The following is a 23,199-nucleotide window of genomic DNA, read 5'->3' as shown; positions in this document are numbered from 1 at the left end:
TTTTGAATGATAACCTTTCTGGATAGAGTAGTCTTGGATTCAGACCTTTGCCTTTCATTTCTTTATATATGTCATGCCACTCACTTCTGTCCTGCAGTGTTTCTATTGAGAAATCAGCTGAGAGTCTAATGGGAGCTCCCTTGTAGGTAACTTTCTGTCTCTCTCTTGCTTCCTTTAAGATTCTTTCTTTGTCCATAATGTTTGCCATTTTAATTATGATGTGTCTAGCTGTGGGTCTTTTTGGGTTCATCTTACTTGGGACTCTCTGTGTTTCCTGGACTTGTGTGACATTTTCCTTCACCAAATTAGGGAAGTTTTCTGTCGTTATTTCTTCAAACAGATTCTCTATTCCTTTCTCCAAGTCTTCTCCTTTTAGTATCCCTATAATGCAAATGTTGTTACATTTTGTTTTGTCCCAAAGCTCCCTTAAACTGTCTACCTGGTTTAAAATTTTTTCCCCATTTGCTGCTCTATTTGCATGTTTTTTCTACCTTGTCTTCTGACTTGATGATTTGTTATTCAGCTTCTTCTAATCTACTCTTGAGTCCTTCTAAGGTATTTTTCATATCAGCTATGTCATTCTTTATTTCCACTTGATTTTTATTCAGAGCTTCTATTTCTTTTTTAATGCTTATGTAGTTCCCACTGAGCTCTTTATAATTCCCAGTAAGTTGCTTGTAGTTCTCACTAAATTGTTTGAGCACCCTTAAAATCATTGCTTTGAATTATTTTTCTGAAAAATTGCTTGCTTCCATTTCATGTAGTTCCTTTTCCAGTGATTCCTATTTTTCTTTCATTTGGATGTTGTTTCTTTGTCTCACCATTTTAGCAGTCTGGTAGTTCTGGGCCTGGTGAGGGATGTTGGGATGTGTAGGCAGGTAGGTCAGTGTGCATCAAATAAGGCTGCTGTGCCTCCATGTTTTGGTGCATGGGGCCTTTTGCCTGCTGTGGGTCCTGCAGGATTGACAGCTGGTGGCTGGTACTGGTCTGTTGTGGTAGGTGCTGCTGGGGTGTGTGGGTCCAGCTGGTGTGCTTCTGGGGTGTGTGGGTTCAACTGGTATGCTGCTGGGGTGCGCTGATGCCTGGTGAGGCTCAGTTCCTGATCAGTTGTTGCTAATGCTGCTGGAGGTGAGTGTTAGCTCCCGGTTTGTACTGCTACTGCTGCTGCTGTTGCTGGGGGTGTTTTCAGTTCCCAATCCTCTGTTGCTGTTGGGGGCTGAGGATGCTCAGCTCCCAGGACTTTGTGCTGCTGGGGAGGGACTCCACTCCAAATCCCCTGCTGCAATTGTTGGGGGAGGGTCTCAGCTGCTCAAGCCTTGCTGCTGCTTGGGCTGGGGCACTGCTCTTGATTAGCCTCTGCTGATGCTACTGGGGATGGGTCTCAGCTGCCAATCTGCTGCTGCTGCCTGGGGATGGATGTCTGTTCCTGAGCCTCTGCTGCTGGGGGTGTGTCTCAGCTCCAGAGTCCCAGCTGCTATTGGGGTTGGGGGCTCCACTCCTGCCCAGTTACTGCTGCTGTTGGGGAAGGTGCTGGGCTCCAAAGCTGGTACTACTGCTGCTGGGTGTTGTGCTCGGCTCTGCTCAGGCTGCTGCTGTGCGGGATGGTGCTTGGCTCCCAGCCAGTTGCTGCTTCTCCGAGTAGGTACCTTGACATTGCCACTACTGTGTGCTGGTCTGCTACTGTGCGCTGGTCCACATTGACACAGTGTGGTCCACTGGTCCAACGGTGCAAAGTGCCCGGTGGACTCAGGTCGCTTGGCCTTAGCCGCTCCATACTGCCTTTTCCCAGAGAAGACCAGGGATCTTTCAAAGTCATGGGGCCTTCCGGCCACGCAGAGAGAAGCACCCTGACATGGTGCTTGCTGTGGAGCTGGCTGCTCCCTGTCCACAGCACAGGAATCCTCTGTCCCACATCTGCACTGCTCGAGGTTGCTCATTCACACATCTACTCACACTCTCTCTCACACTCACTCACACTCTCACAAACTCACCTTCACTCTGGTCCTGCCTGCTGCCATCTTTGAAAATTAATAATATCAGTTTTAAAATGGCAAATTTTTATATTGAAAATTGTCTGGATGTGGCTTTGAAAATTTTTTTAAATTATTGACATGCCGGGAAATGACAACATTTTAAACAAAATAATGGGGACGCTAGAAAGCTGCTTAACTATCTCAATCTGCACTGACTTCTCCAAGCCTGATTTAGATGAAGTAACTCTTTAGTCAGAGAGATTGCTATTTCCCTATGTTTAAAAGACCACAGGAGATGGCTCCATTAAGGTCCAGGACAAGAGTCAATGAGGCTAATTTGAGAACTGCAGTGTTCTGTAACTTCATACCATACCCATTCACTATAGAGGCAGCTTTTCCACACCCTCTCCTACACTGAGTAAGATTTACTGCTTATAAGACAATCACATAAAACCAAAATACTTTTGGAGGGTAATACTTTTTCTTGTTTGTGAAAAAAACAAAACTTTCAGGATATATTTTTCTTTAATAACATGAAAATACATTTAATCAAAAGTAAAGAAGATTACAGCTTACACTGAAAACTTGGAAAGAAAATTTGTGACTCACCTTCACATTAGGCAGATAGACTAACCCACTGAATGAGGTAAGATTATTGTTCTGTAGATTCACATTACATACATTTCTGAATTGGTCAACTGGAATCAAATCCACAGTTCTGAATTTAGACAAAGTAAATACAGTTACAATTTCAATAGGAAAATTATATAGGTGAATCCTTCATGCACCATGCCAAAAGCATTTTTAAAACAGCTTATCTGACAAATGTTATGAGAAGGAATTGCCTTCATGTAAAATGGGTCAAATGATTAGATAAATACATTTTTTGGAGGAGCACATATGTAAACAAATGATGAATTTCATTGCTTTAAAAAATGTCTATTACTGCATAAACATAACACTACCATAAAAAAAACTTTAAAAAGATCTTCAATTTCTTTATAAATTCACATGCTCCTGAAATCATAGTGAAGTTGGTATGGTAGATCATAAGATTTTCAGGTTGCAAACTGCAGAAGATAGAAGTAAAATAGGTTATTTCTGAAATGCCAGGAAAGAGGAATGGGAAAGAAAAGGTGAAAGCAGATAAAATCTTTGACAACAGAGTTTTCTGTGGGATCTCCTGAAAACTTCTATTGCATTTCACTTTGTAAAGAAAATGCTTGATTCCTAGTTCATAGCTTTACAACTTTTCCACTTTCCTTTGAGTTGTGATAGAGAAGAGCATAAAGCTAAAACACTTTGCTCTATCTACTTCTTTAAACAAATTTTAAACCCTGAAGTTCCAATTATGACATACTTTTATTCATTCAACCTATTTTCATTAATATTTCCTAAGTGCAGACAATATGTTAGGAAAGGTTATAGCAAATATGAAAAGACACTGTCTCTGCACTCAAGGAGTAGGATCCAGAAAAATTGAAAAAAAAATTATCATAATTATTATCAGAATTAGACATAATGACATTTTAGGAAAAGAAAAACCTATTTGGGGAAGTCAGGAATTACTTTGCAGGGGAGAAAGATCTTAAAATGAGACTTGGAGAATTTATAGGCATTTGTTAGGCAAATTAGAAAAGAAAAAGTTCTAGGCATTGAAACAGGCATAAGCAAAGGCAGGAACATGAAACATCATCTTATACTGAATTGAAGAACTAGAATATTTTAGAATTTCTGGAGCATAAAGAGTTATGGGGCAATAGAAGTAAGGATTACAAGAGATAAAAATAGGTAATTAAAAGGTTTTCTGTGTTGTACAAAGGGACTTTAAATTTTATTATATAAACAATGTAAAGACACTGAACAATGCTGACAAGGGAAGTGTTCTGAAACAATTTGCATCTTAGAAGGCAGTGTGGATAATAGGTGGACTTGCAGGGAAGGTTATAGATGACAACAAAAAGATCAAGAAAGTTTCTAAAATAGTTCATTTCCCAACCTAGGCCAATGGCAGTGACTATGGAAAGAAGGGGGTAATTATGAGACATACTTAAGATAGGCTCTGTAGAACATGATGACTAATTAAAAATGGAGGACAAAGGAGAGAAAGAAATAACTCTTAGATTTTTGGCTTGAGCAACAAGAGGTGGATGCTGTTTTCTAACTGGAAGCAATAGAATATTCAAGTGAGGATTCTAGGTTTGGGCTAAATTTGGGGGTCCCTGTCATAAATTAAAACTATGGCTAAAGATGTCTGCCTGTGATGAGTGCAGAATAAGAAAAAGAGAGGCAATAAAAGGATTTATTAACCAGGAGGACAGTGATGACATTCATGAGAATAGCATCAGAGGAATGAGGCCAGAATGCATTAATTAGGCTGCTCTGATGTGAGGAGCAAACTTAGTATATTCTAATTTTTAAAAGTTTGGTTATAAAAGAAAAGAGAACTATAAAGGTCTTATAAAAAGACTGATAACATTTTTTACCATAGTGTGTGATGCTAAAAATCTTATATTAGAGTATTGCATAGGGTGGTAAAGTTACCATGAGATTTAGAAGTAGAGTAGATAATTTTCTGAATTATCAGTTATATTTGGATAAGATGTATACATTATAAACCTTAGAAAATGATAATAATTACATATTTAAATATAATGTAAAAAATATGTAATGAAATGATTGTACCTGATGGATGATGAAGTCCAATTTAATTCTTGCATTTGCGTGAAGTTTGAATGTCCTTGTCGTTCTGCGATCATGTCAGAAGTTAGTCTTCCACCAAACAAATCTTTTGCACACTCAGTCTCTGGAGGGTCCTATATATGAGAACATTTAGAAAGTGATATTTTTCTCTTACAGATAACTAAGTGACATTAATTCTTTGGTTCAAGGTCAAAATGGAATGGATTCATCTCTCCCTAAAATTTACAACTAAACCCCTGCACATTATATATAAAATAAACATAAGGAGACTGAAAGGCACAGAGAAGAAGACAGACCAGGTAGGGGGCTGAGGAATGACATTGTGGTGAGTTCCCTGGTGTGTTATTGTTATTTATTTAAAAAAGAATACACACACACACACACACACACACACACACATAGATACATACGTGTGTGTGTGTGTGTGTGTGTGTGTGTGTGTGTATTTGGTCTTCATCCAATGTTTCTGGCCAGGCCATATGGTTAGGCATGAGGGTAATGGAAACCTGGCTTATTAAAGTTATGCCCATATGGGTCATGGCCCTGTGGAAATTTGAGTGATACCATAAAGTAGGTCATGTTGATGCCCATTAGAACGTCCTTCTGGATTTGGAAGATAATGGATTGATAAGCAGATATCCCCCTATGCTTAGTTAAGGTGGCCACATGGATCTATGAAATAGGTGAACATTGGAGGGGGGGTTATAGCAATGCAGAGATGGGCTGAATCTAGACATATTCCTCTTATACCCCCTGAGGCATAAAATGCTAATAATACTGTTCTGGTCTGCCAGATTCCCCTGGCTAGAAGGCCCTGAACATAGCTGGCAAATCAGACTGAGGCTGGTAGCCCTGGGGGCTGCCTACAAATGAGTCTTGATAGGGATAAATACTGACTGTGGATGGGGTTTTGCTTACCTAGTGGTAAAAGCAAATGCTCATATTGCTATAAAAAAACTGGAACAGAAGGGATTACAATTTGGACAACTGGCCGTTATTTCTTCAGACCAAGGAATACACTTAGTCTAAAGAAATAACAGTAATGGGCAGAAAGATATCCTCCTAAGAGTAACAGCTTGATAGAGAATTGGAATGGGCAATTGAAACATTGGCTTTCTAAAATAGGGGGAGATAAAAGCATGTAGGGCTGGTTTACACGTTTTCATGAGTGCTCACAGTGTTAACATGAGTAAGACTAAACGTATGTTCTCACTGGATAGATTTGGAGAAGATAAATAGTAGTTATGGGTAAAGGGATTAATAAACAGGTATATAATAAGGAAAACCCAATATTACATTAATACCTCAAAGAGGTTTTCAAAACACATTATAGTCCTGGGTTTTAAACTTATTTTCTCTGGCAGTCCTTTTTTCCCCTTTTTATTAAATTTATTAGGGTGACACTGGTTAAAAAAACTATACAGGTTTCAGGTGCACAGTTGTACAGCACATCATCTGTATACTATATTGCGTATTCACCAACCTCCTCTGGTCAATTCTTTTATTTTTAGCTTTAACCTTTTTTTCATGTTTGTTTGTTTGTTTATTTATTTTGTTACAGATGTCCCTTCTTTTCCCCCCATTTACACCCTCTTCCCCAATCCTATCCCACCCCCACCCTTCACAGTATTGTTGTCTACATCCATTGGTTATGCATATACACATGTAAGTTCTTTGGTTTATCTTACCGCCCTCCCACCCCCACCCCTGAGGATTTTCAGCCTGTTCCCTACTTCCATGTCTCTGAATCTACTTTGTTCATTAGCTTATTATGTTCATTATATTCCACAAATAAGTGAGATCATGTGATATTTGTCTTTCTCTGACTGGCTTTACTCTTACACTACTGTCACATTCACAAAACTTCTGACACCAAATGTGTAGGTTTTTCACACATCAAGTAATTCTCCAAAACCAGGTGAGTGTCCTAGAATTAAACTAAATTCAAACACTCTCTGCCTGACAATAGCATCAGATCTCATGGGCTAAGGGCTCTTGTCCCACAATACTGCCCCACCCCCACTTCAGATGCCTATTGCAAGTTGTCACCTTTGCTTCTGACTGGCTATAAATAGGAGGTTCCCATGACTGCCTGTTTAGGTTTAATTAATTTGCTAGAGCAGTTCATAAAACTCAGGAAAACATTTACCTAATAGATTACTGGCTTATTTTAAAACAATATCACTCAGGCTGCCATCAACAAATCATTAAACAAAAAGTGCTGGTGAGGGTGTGGAGAAAGAGGACTCTAGTGCACTACTGGTGGGAATGCAGACTGGTGCAGCCACTATGAAACACAATATGGTGTTTCTTCAAAAAATTAAAAATGGAACTGCCATTTGACCCAGTGATTCCACTTTTAGGAGTATATCCTAAGAAGCCTGAAACACCAATCAGAAAGAATATATATACCCCTATGTTCATAGCAGCGCTATTTACAATAGCTAAGATCTGGAATCAGCCCAAGTGTCCATCAGTAGAATAACAGATAAAAAAGCAGTGGTACATATACACAATGGAGTACTATGCAGCTGTAAGAAAGAAAGATCTCTTACTCTTTGAAATTACATGGAGGGACCTGGAGAGTATTATGCTAAGCGAAATTAGCCAGCCAGAGAAAGACAAATATCACATGATCTCACTTATTTGTGGAATATAATGAACAAAATAAGTTGATGAACAAAATAGATCCAGAGACATGGAAGTAGGGTACAGACTGACAACCCTCAGAAGAGGGGGTGGGAGGGCGATAAGAGATCAACCAAACAACTTACATGTGTATATGCATAACCAATGTATGTAGACAACAATACTGTGAAGGGTGGGGGTGGGACAGGATTGGGGAAGAGGGTGTAAATGGGGGGAAAAGGAGGGACATCTGTAACTAACTAACTAACTAACTAATTAATTAAACAAACAAACAAACAAACAAACAAACATGAATAAAATGTTAAAGCTAAAAATAAAGAAATTGACCAGAGGAGGTTGGTGAATACGCAATATAGTATACAGATGATGTGCTGTACAACTGTGTACCTAAAACCTGTATAGTTTTTTTAACCAGTGTCACCCTAATAAATTTAATAAAAAGAAAAAAAGAACTGGCAGAGAAAATAATTTTAAAACCCAGGACTATAATATGTTTTGAAAACTTAGATATTAATAAGCATAGTAAGTTTGGGTATCTACTATCAGTAGTGATAAAGCAATGTTAAATATGATTATAGCCTACAGATGTGTGAATATGCATATGTTCCATATGGACCAAATACTGAGTCATAAAACAACTTACAATTGAGATTCCATCCAAAGCTTTCAGTTCTGGAAGATGAAATATTACAAAACACCTGTAGTTCTCTTGATTCCATACAATAATGTTTCCATACACGTCTAGAATGACCAAGTTGCATAAACCCTGGGTAATAAAAATACATACATTCAAAATACATACATTTAATTTCTTCCCCTTAAGAGTTTAACTATACTTGAATTTTAGTTGTTGTTTTTTAATCCTCACCCGAGGATATTTTTCTATTTATCTTCAGATAGAGTGGGAGAGAGGGAGAAAGAGGTAGAGAGGAAGAGAGAGAGAAACATTGACATGAGAGAGACACACTGACTGGCTGCCTCCTGCACGACCCTAACCAGGGTGGGGGACAAACTGCAACCAAGGTATGTACCCTTGACTGGAATTGAACCCATGACTCATTGGTCTGCGGGCCAATGCTCTTTGCTCTGACCACTGAGCCAAACTGGCCAGGGCAAATTTTAGTATTTGAATTACCCTATCATTTCATAGTAATTTGAGTGCTTTTAAGTATACTTTTTAGTGTGTTACTCTTTCAGACCATTAAGTGCTTTTAACTATACTTTTTAGTGTGTTACTATTTCAGACCAAAATTGTCCAATTTTGTACAATATTCAGTGGTCTATGATATGATCAGAATCCTTTTTTAGAATGTTAGTACTAAATGTATCATCTATCAGTAGTAATGACTTGGAGGGAACTTAGCTAAGTTTAAAACAAAAACTTTGTTTATGGAATAATGGCCTATTAAATAGTATGCATATATGTATACAGATATAACAGAACTGAAAAACTGCATTCTGATGAGGGATATAACTAGAGTGCTGCTACCTTCTGAGAGTGTGGCAGAGTTCATCTTAAGGGAAAATGTGCTTTCTTATCAGACGAGACATTTTGATGTGCCCTTGTTATGAAGGAAAGGAGTCTCCTGAGAAGATATGGCTGGGAGAGATTAAGGTAAGAGGGAGTAAAACTACTCTGCATCATAATATGAAATGGTTTATTTTGTTGCTGGTGTTGTTGATTAGGTTGCCTCTGCAGTTTGGGAAGAAGTATTATGTTGGGCAAGTAAGATGGGGAGAAGGCTGAACTTAAGAAAAGATGGGAAATGGACCTACACTTTTGTTAGGAAATAAAGCCCTAGAACTGTGGTATAAGCAAAAGAAAAGAGGCCATGGTGAGAGTTTCAGTGGTAGGAAATGGCCGTTGAACTTTATAAACAGTTAAGTCAAACATTACATTTGAAATGAATTCCTATTCTGGGCTGTAGTAAACTTCCATTTTATCCAAACTTTCAGCAAAGCCTGTTATACAGTAGCTTGGATTAGAGGTTTCTTTGGGAGAATTAAAGAGAGCAAAGGTAGGCAGAGTTGAGCATAAAGATGGAGCCACCAACATAGATAACAATGCTGAGGGTGAGGGGGTGGGATCGGGAGGAGGGTGTCCATGGGGGGAAAAAGGAGAAACATCTGTAACAAAAATAAATAAATTAAAAAAAAAGATGGAGCCACCAGTAAGAACCAGTAAATAAGTGAGAGATTATCAAGAATTGCTCTGAGACCAGGAAATGTTAAAGAATCTTACTTCCTATCCAAGTTGGAAAATCCTTTGAAATACCGAGGAAGGCACTAGTTAGGGGGAATGGGGTTTGAGTTATTTTACTTGAGTATTCAAAAAAATTTACCCATGACGTTATCGGCCTGGGAACATTATGGTTACACATACACATGTTTGTATGTATACATAAAGTGAATACAAATACATTTAGTAAACCTTGTTATTCTTGATTTATATTTTCTTCTTTACATTTTTCTGTATTTTCCAATTCCTGTACAGTGAACATGAATTACTTTCATAGTACAAAGAAACAATATTTTTAAAGACAAAAACATTACCCAAGATAGTCACCTTTAAATTGTAGATCTCCTGATTGAGAGCAACATAGTTATTGCTTATGTATAATTCAATTAGAGTAAAAGCTTTTTGTAAACCACTCAATGAAGTGATTCTGTTGTTCTTAAGAGAAAGGGAGTGAAGATGAAGCATGTTATCAAAAGTATGCTTCTCCAAACCAGTGAGAAGATTATTATTTATGCTGAGGCGGGTTAATTTAGTTAGCTTGGAAATGCCTAGAAAAATAAACAAATTCAAGAAAAGATTCAGATAGCACTGAAAGGGTAATTTAAAAAAATAACTGACTGGTCATTTTACTGGTTCTCTTTTTCTAAATTCAAGTGGCTTTATGGATTCTATAATATTAACCATCATAGTTTTTCCTTTTATTTAAGGATATAGTGTGTATAGTATAAAGTCCCAGCTAATGTATTAAATTCCAATTTTGGATTTCTAACTAGACTCATTCTTCTTAGTTGTTAAGGGAAGGTATTATATAGGAAATACTAAATTTTGCTTTCAAATAACCTTCAAGTGATATACTTAAGATTTTCACCATCACAGTAACATAAAGGTTTACGCAAAGCTCCCATTTTATTTATTTATTGTTATTTGTAAATATTTTATATCAAAATGATATTTTATGGTTACATTAAAAAAAATTATTGACACTATTACAAATGTCCTCCATTTCTGCCCCTTTGCCCATCTCCACACAGCCCCTGCCCTCCCCCAAATTCACCACACTATTCTCTATGTGCATGAGCTATGCATGTATGTTCTTTGGCTAATCTCTTCACCTTATTTTGTCCAATCCTCCCCACACTCCTCCCCTCTAATATCTGTCAGTCTGTCCCATGTATCCATGCCTCTGTATTTATTTTGTTCATCAGTTTATTTTGTTCATTAGATTCCACAAATAAGTGAGATCATATGGTATTCATCTTTCTTTGACTGGCTTATTTCCCTTAGCATAATAATTTCCAGGTTCATCCATGCTGTTGCAAAGGGTAAAAGTTCCTTCTTTTTTATACTCCATACTATTTTCCACAGTACCAGCCCCTATTTTAAAACAATGGTAAGGAACTGGAGTACAATATTTCTCATTGTGGCATCATTTGTATTAAAAAGAACCAATTAAAAGTACTCTAAGACAGAACTAAAAAAATGCCACCTCTCACCCCAATCTCACTCCTATGTATGTTATATAGTGTAGGCACTTTATAACTGTAGGTAGGAAGGTGCAGCTGAAAGATAAGAACTTTGGAGTCAGAGCTGGTTTCAAATATGTCACTACTAGATTTGGGAACATAGGTAAATTATGTAAAATGATATAACCTCCGAGCCTCATTTTCCTCATACATAAAATGGACATAATAAAATCCACTTCTAAGTGGTTATGGAATTTAATGAAATGGCATTTGAAAAAGCATCAACTTACAGATTTTGGCAAATAATTGGTCCTCAATAAATTTTATGCACTCCCCTTTCACACCAGCTTCTCTCATGGGGCTACACAATGCTAAAAGTAAATCAATCTAGGGTATGGTATGGTAAAACCACCAAAGCAGAAGTTCATAAATGGATATTAAACCTATCTACTTCTGGAAAAATGAAGAGAGATTAGCTGTTAAAGTTTAGTGCAGTTTATCTTCTCTGAAAAGTGGGTATAGCGAAAGTGGGTAGGTTGGAGGACTCTTCCCGTAAAGGAAATAGGGTTCTCAATTGTATATACAAAGCAAAACTAGCACCCTTTTGTATGGGAATGGAAGACTGGTGATGGTTTGCAACACACATGCCTGAGCTACCCTCAGGTTTACTCAACTGAAATCCACAGAGAGGCCTGTGAATCTGTATGTTCAGTTAGGTATCCCAAGTGATTCTTATGCTCAAGCGAGTTTTAGAAATATATTAACAGCCATTAAAATAAAGTGTGACAAATGTTATACATGCTGTTTTAAAATATATTTAATATTTGCTTTTGCATATGTAATTTTTTGAAATAAAACTTTCTATTTTATGAAAAAGGTAGTACCCACACGCTAAAAATAATCCAACAATTCAGAAGTGAATAAAATATAAATTAAGTCTTTTTTTCCAGCCATGATTTCCAGTTCTTACCTTTTGTTCTTCCCAAGGGCAGCCCTGTTACTAAAATGAACATGCAGAAATATTCCATATCCACATGTGTGTCTGTGTACCCAGACATTAGTAAAGCTGCTTAATTGTACTTGTACATGGATCCATATAAAAGATTATATAGTACCTTTGATTTTTAACTTCTTGTGAATAAATTTTTCATTTTTGTTAGTCTTCGAATTCCCTAATGTAACCTTAATTCTATATTTTGAAAAATAAACTGAGCTGGTTTATATTTTTAAAAAGCACCTCACTCATTCATTCATTTTTTTTTCAACTCTACAAATATTAATTACTGCCTAGTTTGTAATGTGCTAGGTTGCATAATGGATGGTAAACACTGGCACAGAGGGGAGGAGAGGGAAGGGGGGGGAAGTGAAAGTCAGCTCGCTGGGCTCATGTTATTCAGCAGGCGATCCCACTAATAGGTGCTTAGAAGACTGCTCCAAACCTGGGAACTTCTCTAGAGATTTTCCACTTCAGAAATTGTATCCTCAGTGTTATTCATTTTTTGCTCATGTCAATTAGATGTTCATATTCTAATACTTTCAATTTCTTAAATACCTTACCTTCTATCTTTGAGATACAGTTTCCATCTAATGTGAGCTCTTCTAAGTTAACACAAGATTCCAAGCCTTCCATTTTAGTTAGATTATTGTTGTTGAATGATGCCCACTTCAAATTTTCCAATTTTCCTAAATTTGTGATTTCAAAGAGATGCTGCCCATCTAAATTTAAGGCAGTTATCTGTAGAATAATTAACATTATATGTTACCTCTGAATCTCATCAATAAATTCAATGTTATAAGATAAAACGATTAGTGAAATAATGCATATATAGTAATGTCAAAGGAATTCCTTCACAATAAAGATATTGTGAAGCCCTTAGATTGCAAAATAGTAAATTTTGATAAGATTATAACTCCAAGAGGGACTTACATGGCATATGGTCATTGTGCTGTGCCAGTCAGATTCCCACTTTAGTGAAGGACTTGTCCCAGCTGCTGGGAATGCTGTTGGCAGAAGCTTCCAGCTGTCAGTCCCTTCAGGGACAGCCTCAGCTGCAGAGAGCTGCCTTGCCCAAGGTCACGCTCCATCCCCGTTGGCCCATATCCAATGACAGAGGGAAATAAAGGCGCGGCCATCTCAGCCCAACTTGGAACAAATTTAAACTGCCATTCTAATTCCAGAACTCCTTGTGTAGTTAGTCAAGGCTGTCACTGGACCTGCATCACAGCTAAATATCTATGCATAGCCTATGATACAAGTACTGCCACCAATATCTTCCATTTTCAAGGTTCATCTTTTCTTAACCCAGTTTCTGTCTTTGGTAAGATATATAAGGGTGCTTCATGCAGCAAGAAGCTGCTGGTGCTCCAGAACCTTTTCCTTTATCCTTGGCTGAATTTAGATTGGTTCCTCTATTCCCATGCCAGATTTTCCCTTTTACCTTGCCACCCAGACTTGTGGTTTGACCTCTGACTCTGAGCTTTAAAGTTTGCTTGCTTATTTTGACATATTATCAGAATCTACTCTAGTTTTGTAGTCTACCTTTATGCTAAATCTACAGTTCTATGGTGACTACCATCAAGGCCTGACCCCGTAATCTAACTATATACAACTTGACCTCCCTATTTAATTTTAATTTAGCTCTTCCAATTTTCTGCCCCTTACCTGTATCCTCTTTATGATATACAGACCAAAGCTGACTAAAAATCAATTGAAATTAAGCTTTTTTTATTGGGTTTAATAGAACTGGCCTTTACCTTTGAGTACCAGTTTCCATTCAGATGTGAATGTGGTCCTAACTTTGAAGTCTGTGTCAGAATTTTGGCAGAAGGCCATATACTAAGCATTCGTGGACACTCCTCTTTAGTGCTAGAATGCCGTAAGAGAGAGAACTATAAAATAAGAAAAACATGATGAATAAAGGAAATGGCATATAGAAGTTTATTTATATATAATGAAAAGTACTGCTTCCTAGATGAGTGACCCAATGAATACTTTTAAAATATGACACGTTCTTTGCCTTAAAATGTTTTCAATGTCCAGATAAAACTTAAATTATGTATTTTACTCTATATTTGTTTTAGCAGATATTTAACCATTACAAATAATATTTATAAAGGTGTGAAAGGAACACTGTATTACAAACACCCATATAATTCATTCATGAAACCAGTTTAAGAGCTAGACTATTCCTACTACCTACCCTAATCCTTTTCCTCTTTCTCCTGACACCATCACTCAAGTGAATCAATTGATTCCCTAAGAAGTGATCAAATGATCTCAAATTTTCTATCTATCATTTGCTTGCTTTATTGACCTATGTTTGTGTCCATAAACAATATATCATTTGTCTGCACATACTTGAAATTAATATAAAATGAATAATATGTATGAAGTCTTCTATGGCCTGCTTTTTTGCTCAACATTATATTCATGAGATTCATCTGTGCTGCTGCATGCAGCTGTAGTCATTGCGATATAGCATTTCCTATCAATTCTCCTGTTAATGAACACTGGGGCTGATTTCAGTTTTTTGTTATTATAAACGTTCCTCCACAACATTAGTATTCAAAAATATTATGTGTGGCCCTGGCCAGTGTGGTTCAGTAGTTAGAGTGTCAGCCCATGGACCAAGGGGTCATGGGTTCAATTCCTGGTCAACAGCATGTACTGGGTTGCAGATTCAGTCCCTGGCCCCAGTCAGGGTCATGCGGGAGGCAACCAATTGATGTGTCTCTTTCACATTGATGTATCTCTCTCTCTGTCTCTCTGTCTCTCTTTCCCTCTCTCCCTTCCACTCTATCTAAAAACAATTCCAAGGGAAAAAATATTATTTTGCATAACTCCCGGTGTATATAATAAGTGTTTCTTTAGAGTATATACAAATATTTACCCAGTATATATGCTGGGTTGTGAGCTATGTAAATATTCAGCTTTACTAGATAATGCCAAATTGTTTTTCCAAAGTGGTTGCATCAACTCTACCCGTTACTTCAGATCTTTGCTGAAACTTTATATTGTCAGGCCTTAAAATTTTTGCTTATTGGTGGCGGTAATAAGTTTTAATGTTCATTTTTTTGAATACTAATGTTGTGGAGTATCTTTTCCTAAGTTATTTGGCTGTTCCTCTCCAGTGAAGTGTCTGTTTAAATCTTTTGCCCATTTTTCTGTTTTGAGTTATCTTTTTCATGATATATTCTGGATATATAAAGAATGCCTGTTGTTAGTTAGATGTGTTGTAAATTCCTTTTCCCAGTACATACCTTGGCTTTTCAGTTTCTTCGTGGTGTGCTCTTTATTTCTTGTGTAATAAATTCTTCCCTAATTCAAGGTCATAATGATAATCTGTGATATTTTCTTCTAAAACATTTTGGTTTTTCTTTTTACAGTGAAGTGTTTTTTTTTTTTATCAAAAATTTTCTAATGTTGACATAATTACAAGTGTCTCCCTCCCATCCACTCCCCTTTATACACCTCCACCCACCAGTGCCTCCCCCTACCTTGGTCTTCACCAATCTATTGTCTGTGTCCATGGGGTGTGCATATATATTCTTTGGCTAATACCTTCACCTTCTTAATCCAGTCATCCCCTCCCCCTCCCCTTGGGGACTGGCCAGTCTGTTCTTAATGCATTTGTCCCAGTGTGTTTTATTGACTAGCCTCCCTAATCTATAAAGGCAGCTCTGTTATTTATCAAGTTTCCAGGTATGTATGGGTCAATATTGGGTCTTTATATTCCATTTCTTTGGTCTATTAGTCTAACTCTGTGCCGATTCCATATTGTCTTAAAGGATTTTAGTAAATTTTAATTTCTGGTAAGGTAAATCCCCAACTCTTCTTTAGGAATTAATTAGGTTTTGTTTTTTTCAACCACAAACATATAATACCAATACCAGGTAGATAATTCACTAAATGATTTATCATGGATTCTAAGCTTACCTTATTTATAGAAAGTTAAATGAGATACATTTAAACAAAAAATTCAAGTGATATGATTGTTATATATTAGTTGAGTTTTTATTAGCATGCAAAGAGGACATGAAATCTTAATAACAAAAAAAGAATATGGGAAATACTATTTGTATATACTAAATAGCACAAGAAATATTAAATAGTAAAATCTAACCTGAGTAATCTTTGTTCCACTAATAAATTTCATAGCTGATGTTGCTTCTTCTTTAGATATTAGGAGTCCATCTAAATGAGTAAGGGTCTTTAATCTGCCAATAACACTCAGCCTTAATGTGGCTGGCTTGAGAAAAATAACAAAAGGTTAATTTTTACAAAATATTATATATGTTATGGCATAGAAAGGAGTGCTTCTTCATTCCTTCCCATATAACTCAAAATTATGCATCTCTTATTTATTTTATTATATATCTAAAAATAAAGGCTTAATTTAATTCTTTACATAATAGTAGAAATTAAGTTATATTGTTGAATTAATTTGTTCTGTTTGGAGGTGGATGGTTCTACTCGTATGAAGGGGGGAAATCCCATAAAATGTTGAAAAGTGACCAGTGAAAGGTTCAAAGAACAACTGCAGTGCCTCCTTTTTATCTAGATCAGCAGTCAGCTAGTCAGCTATGGGTGTGATTCAGTACGGATCTTCAGCCCTTGACATTTAATTTGGCAACAGGGAGATAGCTGTACTGGGATCATTCAGGAAGTCAGCTTTGGCAAAAGCAAAATATCCTTTAATTTTATGGAGCAAAATGAAAGAAATACAACAATATAAACATTAATATGGCCAATTGAGTAGAACCAATCATGCTTTAGTCCCTTTTAAAAATGTTGAACACAGTCTTATATACATTTTTGAAAAGCAAGAAAGGAGGATTCATGAAATTATAAATTTGACGCTTGTTTTAAGTACTTGGAGATACACTAAAATATAATCATTGAGTGCTGATATTTCTTAGCATGAACCTACCTATTTTTTTTTATCAGAAAATGTGTTCAAATTTTATTTTATAGTAGAACATAGCAGGGGAGGTGACAAATTTGTTCCCCCTTCATACTATATTTCTTTCACTTTATTCTATTATTCTTAGTTCCTTTGCTTCATTACAGTAGAGTTCTAACACAAATGGCAATAGCATTTAACACTCTTAAAGACATAATACTCTCATTAGATTACAAAAAAAGTCCAATGTGAAATTATAGCCTTTTTTAGAGTGACATTTGATTTATTTGATCACTATACTAAATTCAACTTATGAAATACTTAAAGAAATTTGAATACAGCAAAGATAGTTTGCCTATTTCTGGTTATCACTGAATAGTAGTGAGAAAATGAAATAAAAATAATTGTTTGCTTTTTTATCACATGTCTGTTGCATACCTTTTGCCATGGATTATGTTGAATATCAAGAGTGAGAAGGTTTGTAGTATGTTTGCATAACATATTTATTTCATCGCCAGATTTTTTCAGTTGATTCCAACTCAAGTCTAAGTGCTTCAGTTTCATCAGACCTCTAAATCCCTCAAGGGTTATCACATGGTTATGGCTTGCATCCAAATATTCAAGGTTATACTGCAGTACATACAAATAGAAGTGATGCTGAAAGGATCATGGTTTGTATTTACATAAGTATTCTACATGCTTTTTGATAATCCTCACAGAAATCTAAATAGTATTATACTGCAATCATGGTATCAATGTATGCATTTTCCTAAAGAGCTACAGGTATTTTATTTTAGTCATTCTCTCTTAATTTTCACTTCACCCTTATAACACAAAGTGGCATTGTTTGTTTTTAGAGAAGAGAAGGCAGAGAGAAACTGGGAAGATAATTTTCCCCAACAAACAAGGAATTACACTTCTTAATATTTAGGCTTTTGTTTTTTACTATTGAACCCATAACCTGGTTTAAAATGTTTATCTTCAGAGGTAGAAATCGAAACTATTCTGATTTTCTTATTTAAAACTACACAATTTTTAATGATTTTGAAAAATCATTAAAGTAACATGTTCTCTGTTGGAAATTTGGAAACTACAATAAACAGGTACAAAGAAAAAAATAGAAAACATAATTCTATTGCTCAGAAAGAATGACTGAAAACACTGTTTTTTATTGCATTGACATATTTTTCTTGAATAAAACAGATTGTATTACATAGAATTTTGTATCCTTTTAAGATATCATTAAATGTTCTTCAAAATTATTTTTAATGATTGCATAATATTCTAATGTGAATTACTAGGATTGTTTTAAACATTTTTCTATGGATATTTATGTAGCTTCTTATCATTGGTAATACTGCAACTAATGACCATGGTCATGATATTTTAACTGAGATGCTGATATTTTATAGAAAGGGTTTTTAGAAATGAGATTACTGCTTTTAAGTATTTCTGTATTTTAAGACTCTTGACAAATAACTGCCAAATAATTTTCAAGGATGTTTGTACCATTTTTTTTCTTCCCACAGTAAAATATGAGAATGCTCATTTTCTAAACGCCCAGCAATCCACCTGCTTCATTTTAATTGAAATTCTTAATTACTAGTCAAGTCAAACATGTTTCCACTTGTTTACATTAGCCATTTTCAAATGTTTGTTTATTTGTTTATTGTGCTTCTTTTCTTTGGCCATTTATCTATTCAGAGATTCATTTTATTTATTTGTAAGAAGTCTTTGTTATTCATATGTATTGCAAATACATTGTTTTCATAAGGTATACACTAACTTAGACACAGAACGAGAAAGAGATAAAGAGTACTCTAAGAAGATATTTTGCAAGAGAAAAAAATGACGACAGAGTGAATGGAAGATACACAGACGATCTCCCCAGGACCAAACGGGAATTACAGCTAAAAAAAAAATACAAAAAGCAACAGAAAAGCAGTGGGGGCAAGACTATATAACCAGGGACACAGGTAGGATCTGTGGAGGCACGAGATGGTGGGAGGGCTGGGAGCCCACGGACAGAAGCGGTCTTAGCTGTGAGCAGCACCCTTGGGGTTAAAATACCAAACCTGCTCCACAGCTCAGAGGGCTGGAACAGAACACTGAATTGGCTACAGCCACTCACCTAGGGCTCTGGCAAAAAGAGGGCAGACTGAACTGGATCTCTGTGGGGACACCTGGGATTTGGAGGGTGCATAGAATTTTTTCTGAGTTGTGGCCACAAAGGATGGTTTCCAGCTTGCTCCTTCCAAGTGCTGTGGGGAAAAGCAGCAGCCTCTCCCTCTGAGATTCAGCCACTTCCAGGTGAGGCAAATAAATGCAAATTGAGGCTAATTAACAACCAGCATCTGTACCGCCCTCTGGAAATCCTCCTAGCAGAACACCAAAGCTAAATTCCAAGGCACTGAGTAACTGAAACTAATAGCCTCCAGGCAAAAAGCTTAGAGGATAAACTGAACCTTTCCTGGGCTTGCAAATCTACCCAGGAAAGTAAGACTTGACAGTGGTATTTAATGTGGGCCCTCCCACGTTCATACAAACCCAGTAGAGGGAGCCACAAACAGCAGAACACCAACACTCAAAGGGAAAATTTGGCAGGCTCCAAAAGCCACTGAGATAGCCAAAATGGTGAAACAAAGAAACAAATCCCAAATGAAAGAACGAGAGAACCATATCAAAGATAAAATAAATGAAATGCAGGTAAGCAAATTATCAGGGGTAGAATTCAGAGCCATATCTTGAGGAAGCTCAGCAGCATGAGTAAGGACATCAGCGCTATGAGTAAAGATATAGAAACATTAAAAACCAACCAAGTGGAAATGAAGAATGACATAGCAGAAATTAAGAACACATCAGAAGGACTAACCAGCAGAGTAGAGGAAGCTGAGGACCGGATCAGTGAATTAGAAGATAGGGTAGAAAAAATCAACAAATTAGAAAACCAAAAGGAAAAAACAATTAAAAAACAGGAAGACAGCTTAAGAGAAATGTGGGACAACTGGAAACGTAACAACATTCACATAATAGGAGTCCCCGAAGAGGAAGAAAATGGGCAAGGGTTAGAGAATATATTTGAAGAAATAGTGACAGAAAACTTTCCTAACTTGGTGAAGGAAGAAGGCATTCAAGTTCAAGAAGCACAGAGAGCCCAAGTAAGAAGAACCCAAACAGGCCCACACCAAGACACATAATAATTAAAATGCCAAAAATTGAAGACAAAGAGAGAAACCTAAAGGCAGCAAGAGATAAACAACAGGTTACCTACAAAGAAACCCCTATAAGGCTATCATCTGACTTCTCAACAGAAACACTACAGCCAGAAGGGAATGGCATAAAGCAAGATCATGAAAAACAAGGATCTGAATCCAAGACTACTCTATCCAGCAAGACTATCATTCAAAATAGAAGGTCAAATAAAGAGCTTCCCACAGCAAAAAAAAAAAAAAAGGCTAAGGGAATATATTAGCACCAAACCAACACTGCAAGAAATGTTAAAAGAACTGCTGTAATTACTGGAAGAAATAGGAAGAAAAATAGAACCACACTAAACAAAAATGGCAATAAATAAGTACAGATCAATAATCATCCTAAATGTAAATGGTTTGAATGCTCAGATAAAAAGACAGAGTATTTGACTGGATAAGAAAGCATGACTCACATATATGGTGTTTACAAGAGACCCACCTCACAACAGAAGACTCACATAGATTGAAAGTGAAGGGATGGAAAAAAATCTTCTAAGCAAACGAAATGCAAAAAAAAAGCAGGGTACCAATACTCGTATCTGATAAAATAGATTTCAAAATGAAGACCATGACTAGAGACAAAGACGGCCACTACATAATATTGAAAGGATCTATCCAACAGGAAGATATAACCCTGGTAAACATATATGCACCCAATATAGAAGCACTGAAACATATTAACAATCTTCTGGAGGACTTCAAAGGAGAAATCGATAGCAAAACAATCATAGCAGGGGACTTTAACACCCTGCTGACATCACTGAATAGATCATCTAGACAAAAAATTAACAAGGAAACACAGACTCTAAATGAAACGCTAGATCAAATGAATTTAATAGATATCTACAGAGAATTACACCTCAAAACTGCAGAATTCACATTATTCTCAAGTGCACATGGGACATTCTCAAAGATACACCACATGTTAGGGAACAAACTAAGTCTCTACAAGTTCAAGAAGATTGAAATCATATCAAGCATCTTCTCAGATCACAATGGAATGAAACTAGAAATCAAATGCAACAAGAATATGCAAAGACATTTGAAAACATGGAGGCTAAATAGCATGTTATTGATCAATGAATGGGTTACCATGGTGATCAAGGAAGAAATTTAAAAATTCCCAGAAACCAATGAAAATGAACACACAACAACACAAAATCTATGGGATGCAGCAAAAGTAGTGCTGAGAGGGAAGCTCATAGCACTACAGGCCCACCTCAAGAAACAAGAAAAATTTCCAATTGACTACCTAACCTCACAACTTAAAGAACTAGAAAGCAAACAGGAAGAAAACCCCAGAGCAAGTAGAAGGAAGGAACTAGTAAAGATCAGAGCAGAAATAAATGACATGGAGAACAAAAAAAAAAAAAAAAAACTAATTCAAAGGATCAATAAAACAGAGTTGGCTTTTTTGAAAAAAGAAACAAGATTGATAGACCCTTAGCTAGACTCACCAAGAAACAAAGAGAGAGAAACCAAATACACAAAATGAGAAATGAAAGACGAAAAATAATAACTGACACCACAGAAATACAAAAGATTGTTAACAGATATTATGAACAATTATACAGCAACAAATTGGACAATCTAAGTGAAATGGACAAATTTCTAGAAACACATAGTCTCCTAAAACTGAACCGTGAAGAGTTAGAAAACTTGAACACGCCAATAACAACTAAGGAAATTGAAGATTTAATCAAGACTCTCCCAGCAAACAAAAGTCCAGGCCTGGACAGCTTCACGGGAGAGTTTTACTGAGCATCTAAAGAAGAACTAACACCCCTTCTCCTCAAACTATTTTTAAAAATTCAAGAAGAAGGAAGACTTCCAAACTTGTTTTATGAGGCCAGCATAATTCTAACTCCAAAACCAGAATAAGACACTACAAAGAGAGAAAACTACAGACCAACATCCCTGATTAACATAGATGCCAAACTCCTGAACAAAATACTAGCAAATTGGATCCAGCAATACATCAAAAATGTATTCACCATGACCAAGTAGGATCCATCCCAGGAATGCAAGGCTGGTACAATATTCGCAAATCAATAAATGTGATATACCACCATAAACAAAATGAAAGATAAAAATCATATAATCATATCAATAGATGGTGAAAAAGCATTCAACAAAATCCAGCACCCATTTCTGATAAAAACACTCAGCAATGTGGGAATAGAGGGATCATATCTCAACATAATAAAGGCCGTATATGAAAGACCTACAGCCAACATCATACTCAATGGGCAAAAACTAAAAGCATTTCCCTTAAGAACAGCAACAAGACAGGGATGCCCACTTTTGCCACTCTTATTTAATATAGTATTGGAAGTCTTAGCCACAGCAATCAGACATGAAGAAAAAATAAAAGGGATCCAAATTGGAAAGGAGGAAGTGAAACTGTCATTATTTCCAGATGACATGATATTATACATAGAAAACCCTAAGGACTCCATCAGAAATCTACTAGACTTAATAAATGAATTAGGCAAAGTAGCAGGATACAAAATTAACGTCAAGAAATCAACAGCATTCTTTTACACCAAAGATGAACTCACAGAAAGAGAAACTAACAAATAACTCCATTTACCATTGCAGCAAAAAATCTTAAGATATTTAGGAATAAACTTAACCAAAGAAGTAAAGGACCTGTTTGCAGGAACTACAGGACATTGAAAAAAAGAAATAGAGGAAGATATAAAAAAGTGGAAGCACATACCTTGTTCATGGATTGGAAAAATTAACATCATTAAAATGTTCATACTCCCCAAAGCAATGTATAGATTCAATGCAATCCCCATCAAAATAGCAACAACATACTTCACAGAACTAGAACAAATACTTCAAAAGTTCATATGGAACCAAAGAAGACCCCGAATAGCCACAACAATCTTAAAAAAAAAAAAAAAAAGGACAAAGTAGGTGGTATTACAATACCAGATATCAGGTTATACTACAAAGTGACTGTAATCAAAACAGCCTGGTACTGGCACAAAACCAGGCAATTAGATCAGT

The 23,199-nt window shown here is 36.3% G+C and overlaps 1 protein-coding gene across 1 annotated transcript in view; it reads right to left on the bottom strand.

The window, feature by feature from the left end:
- LRRC9 (leucine rich repeat containing 9) overlaps positions 1–23,199 on the bottom strand; it is a 127,657-nt gene that overhangs the window by 53,002 nt on the left and 51,456 nt on the right. The window contains exons 17-24 of the mRNA XM_036280590.1: positions 17,369–17,560; positions 16,151–16,276; positions 13,782–13,916; positions 12,585–12,762; positions 9,892–10,112; positions 7,969–8,091; positions 4,659–4,789; positions 2,583–2,691 (exon numbers count right to left, since the gene is read on the bottom strand). Coding sequence (XP_036136483.1) covers positions 2,583–2,691; positions 4,659–4,789; positions 7,969–8,091; positions 9,892–10,112; positions 12,585–12,762; positions 13,782–13,916; positions 16,151–16,276; positions 17,369–17,560 — 1,215 coding nt within the window. The remainder of the gene's footprint in view (positions 1–2,582; positions 2,692–4,658; positions 4,790–7,968; positions 8,092–9,891; positions 10,113–12,584; positions 12,763–13,781; positions 13,917–16,150; positions 16,277–17,368; positions 17,561–23,199) is intronic.

This window comes from Molossus molossus, unplaced genomic scaffold (genome assembly GCF_014108415.1).
Source record: "Molossus molossus isolate mMolMol1 unplaced genomic scaffold, mMolMol1.p scaffold_m16_p_1, whole genome shotgun sequence".
NCBI classification, from domain to species: Eukaryota; Metazoa; Chordata; class Mammalia; order Chiroptera; family Molossidae; genus Molossus; species Molossus molossus.
Note: the sequence above shows the minus strand (reverse complement) of the source record. Positions and strands in the feature narration are given on the sequence as shown.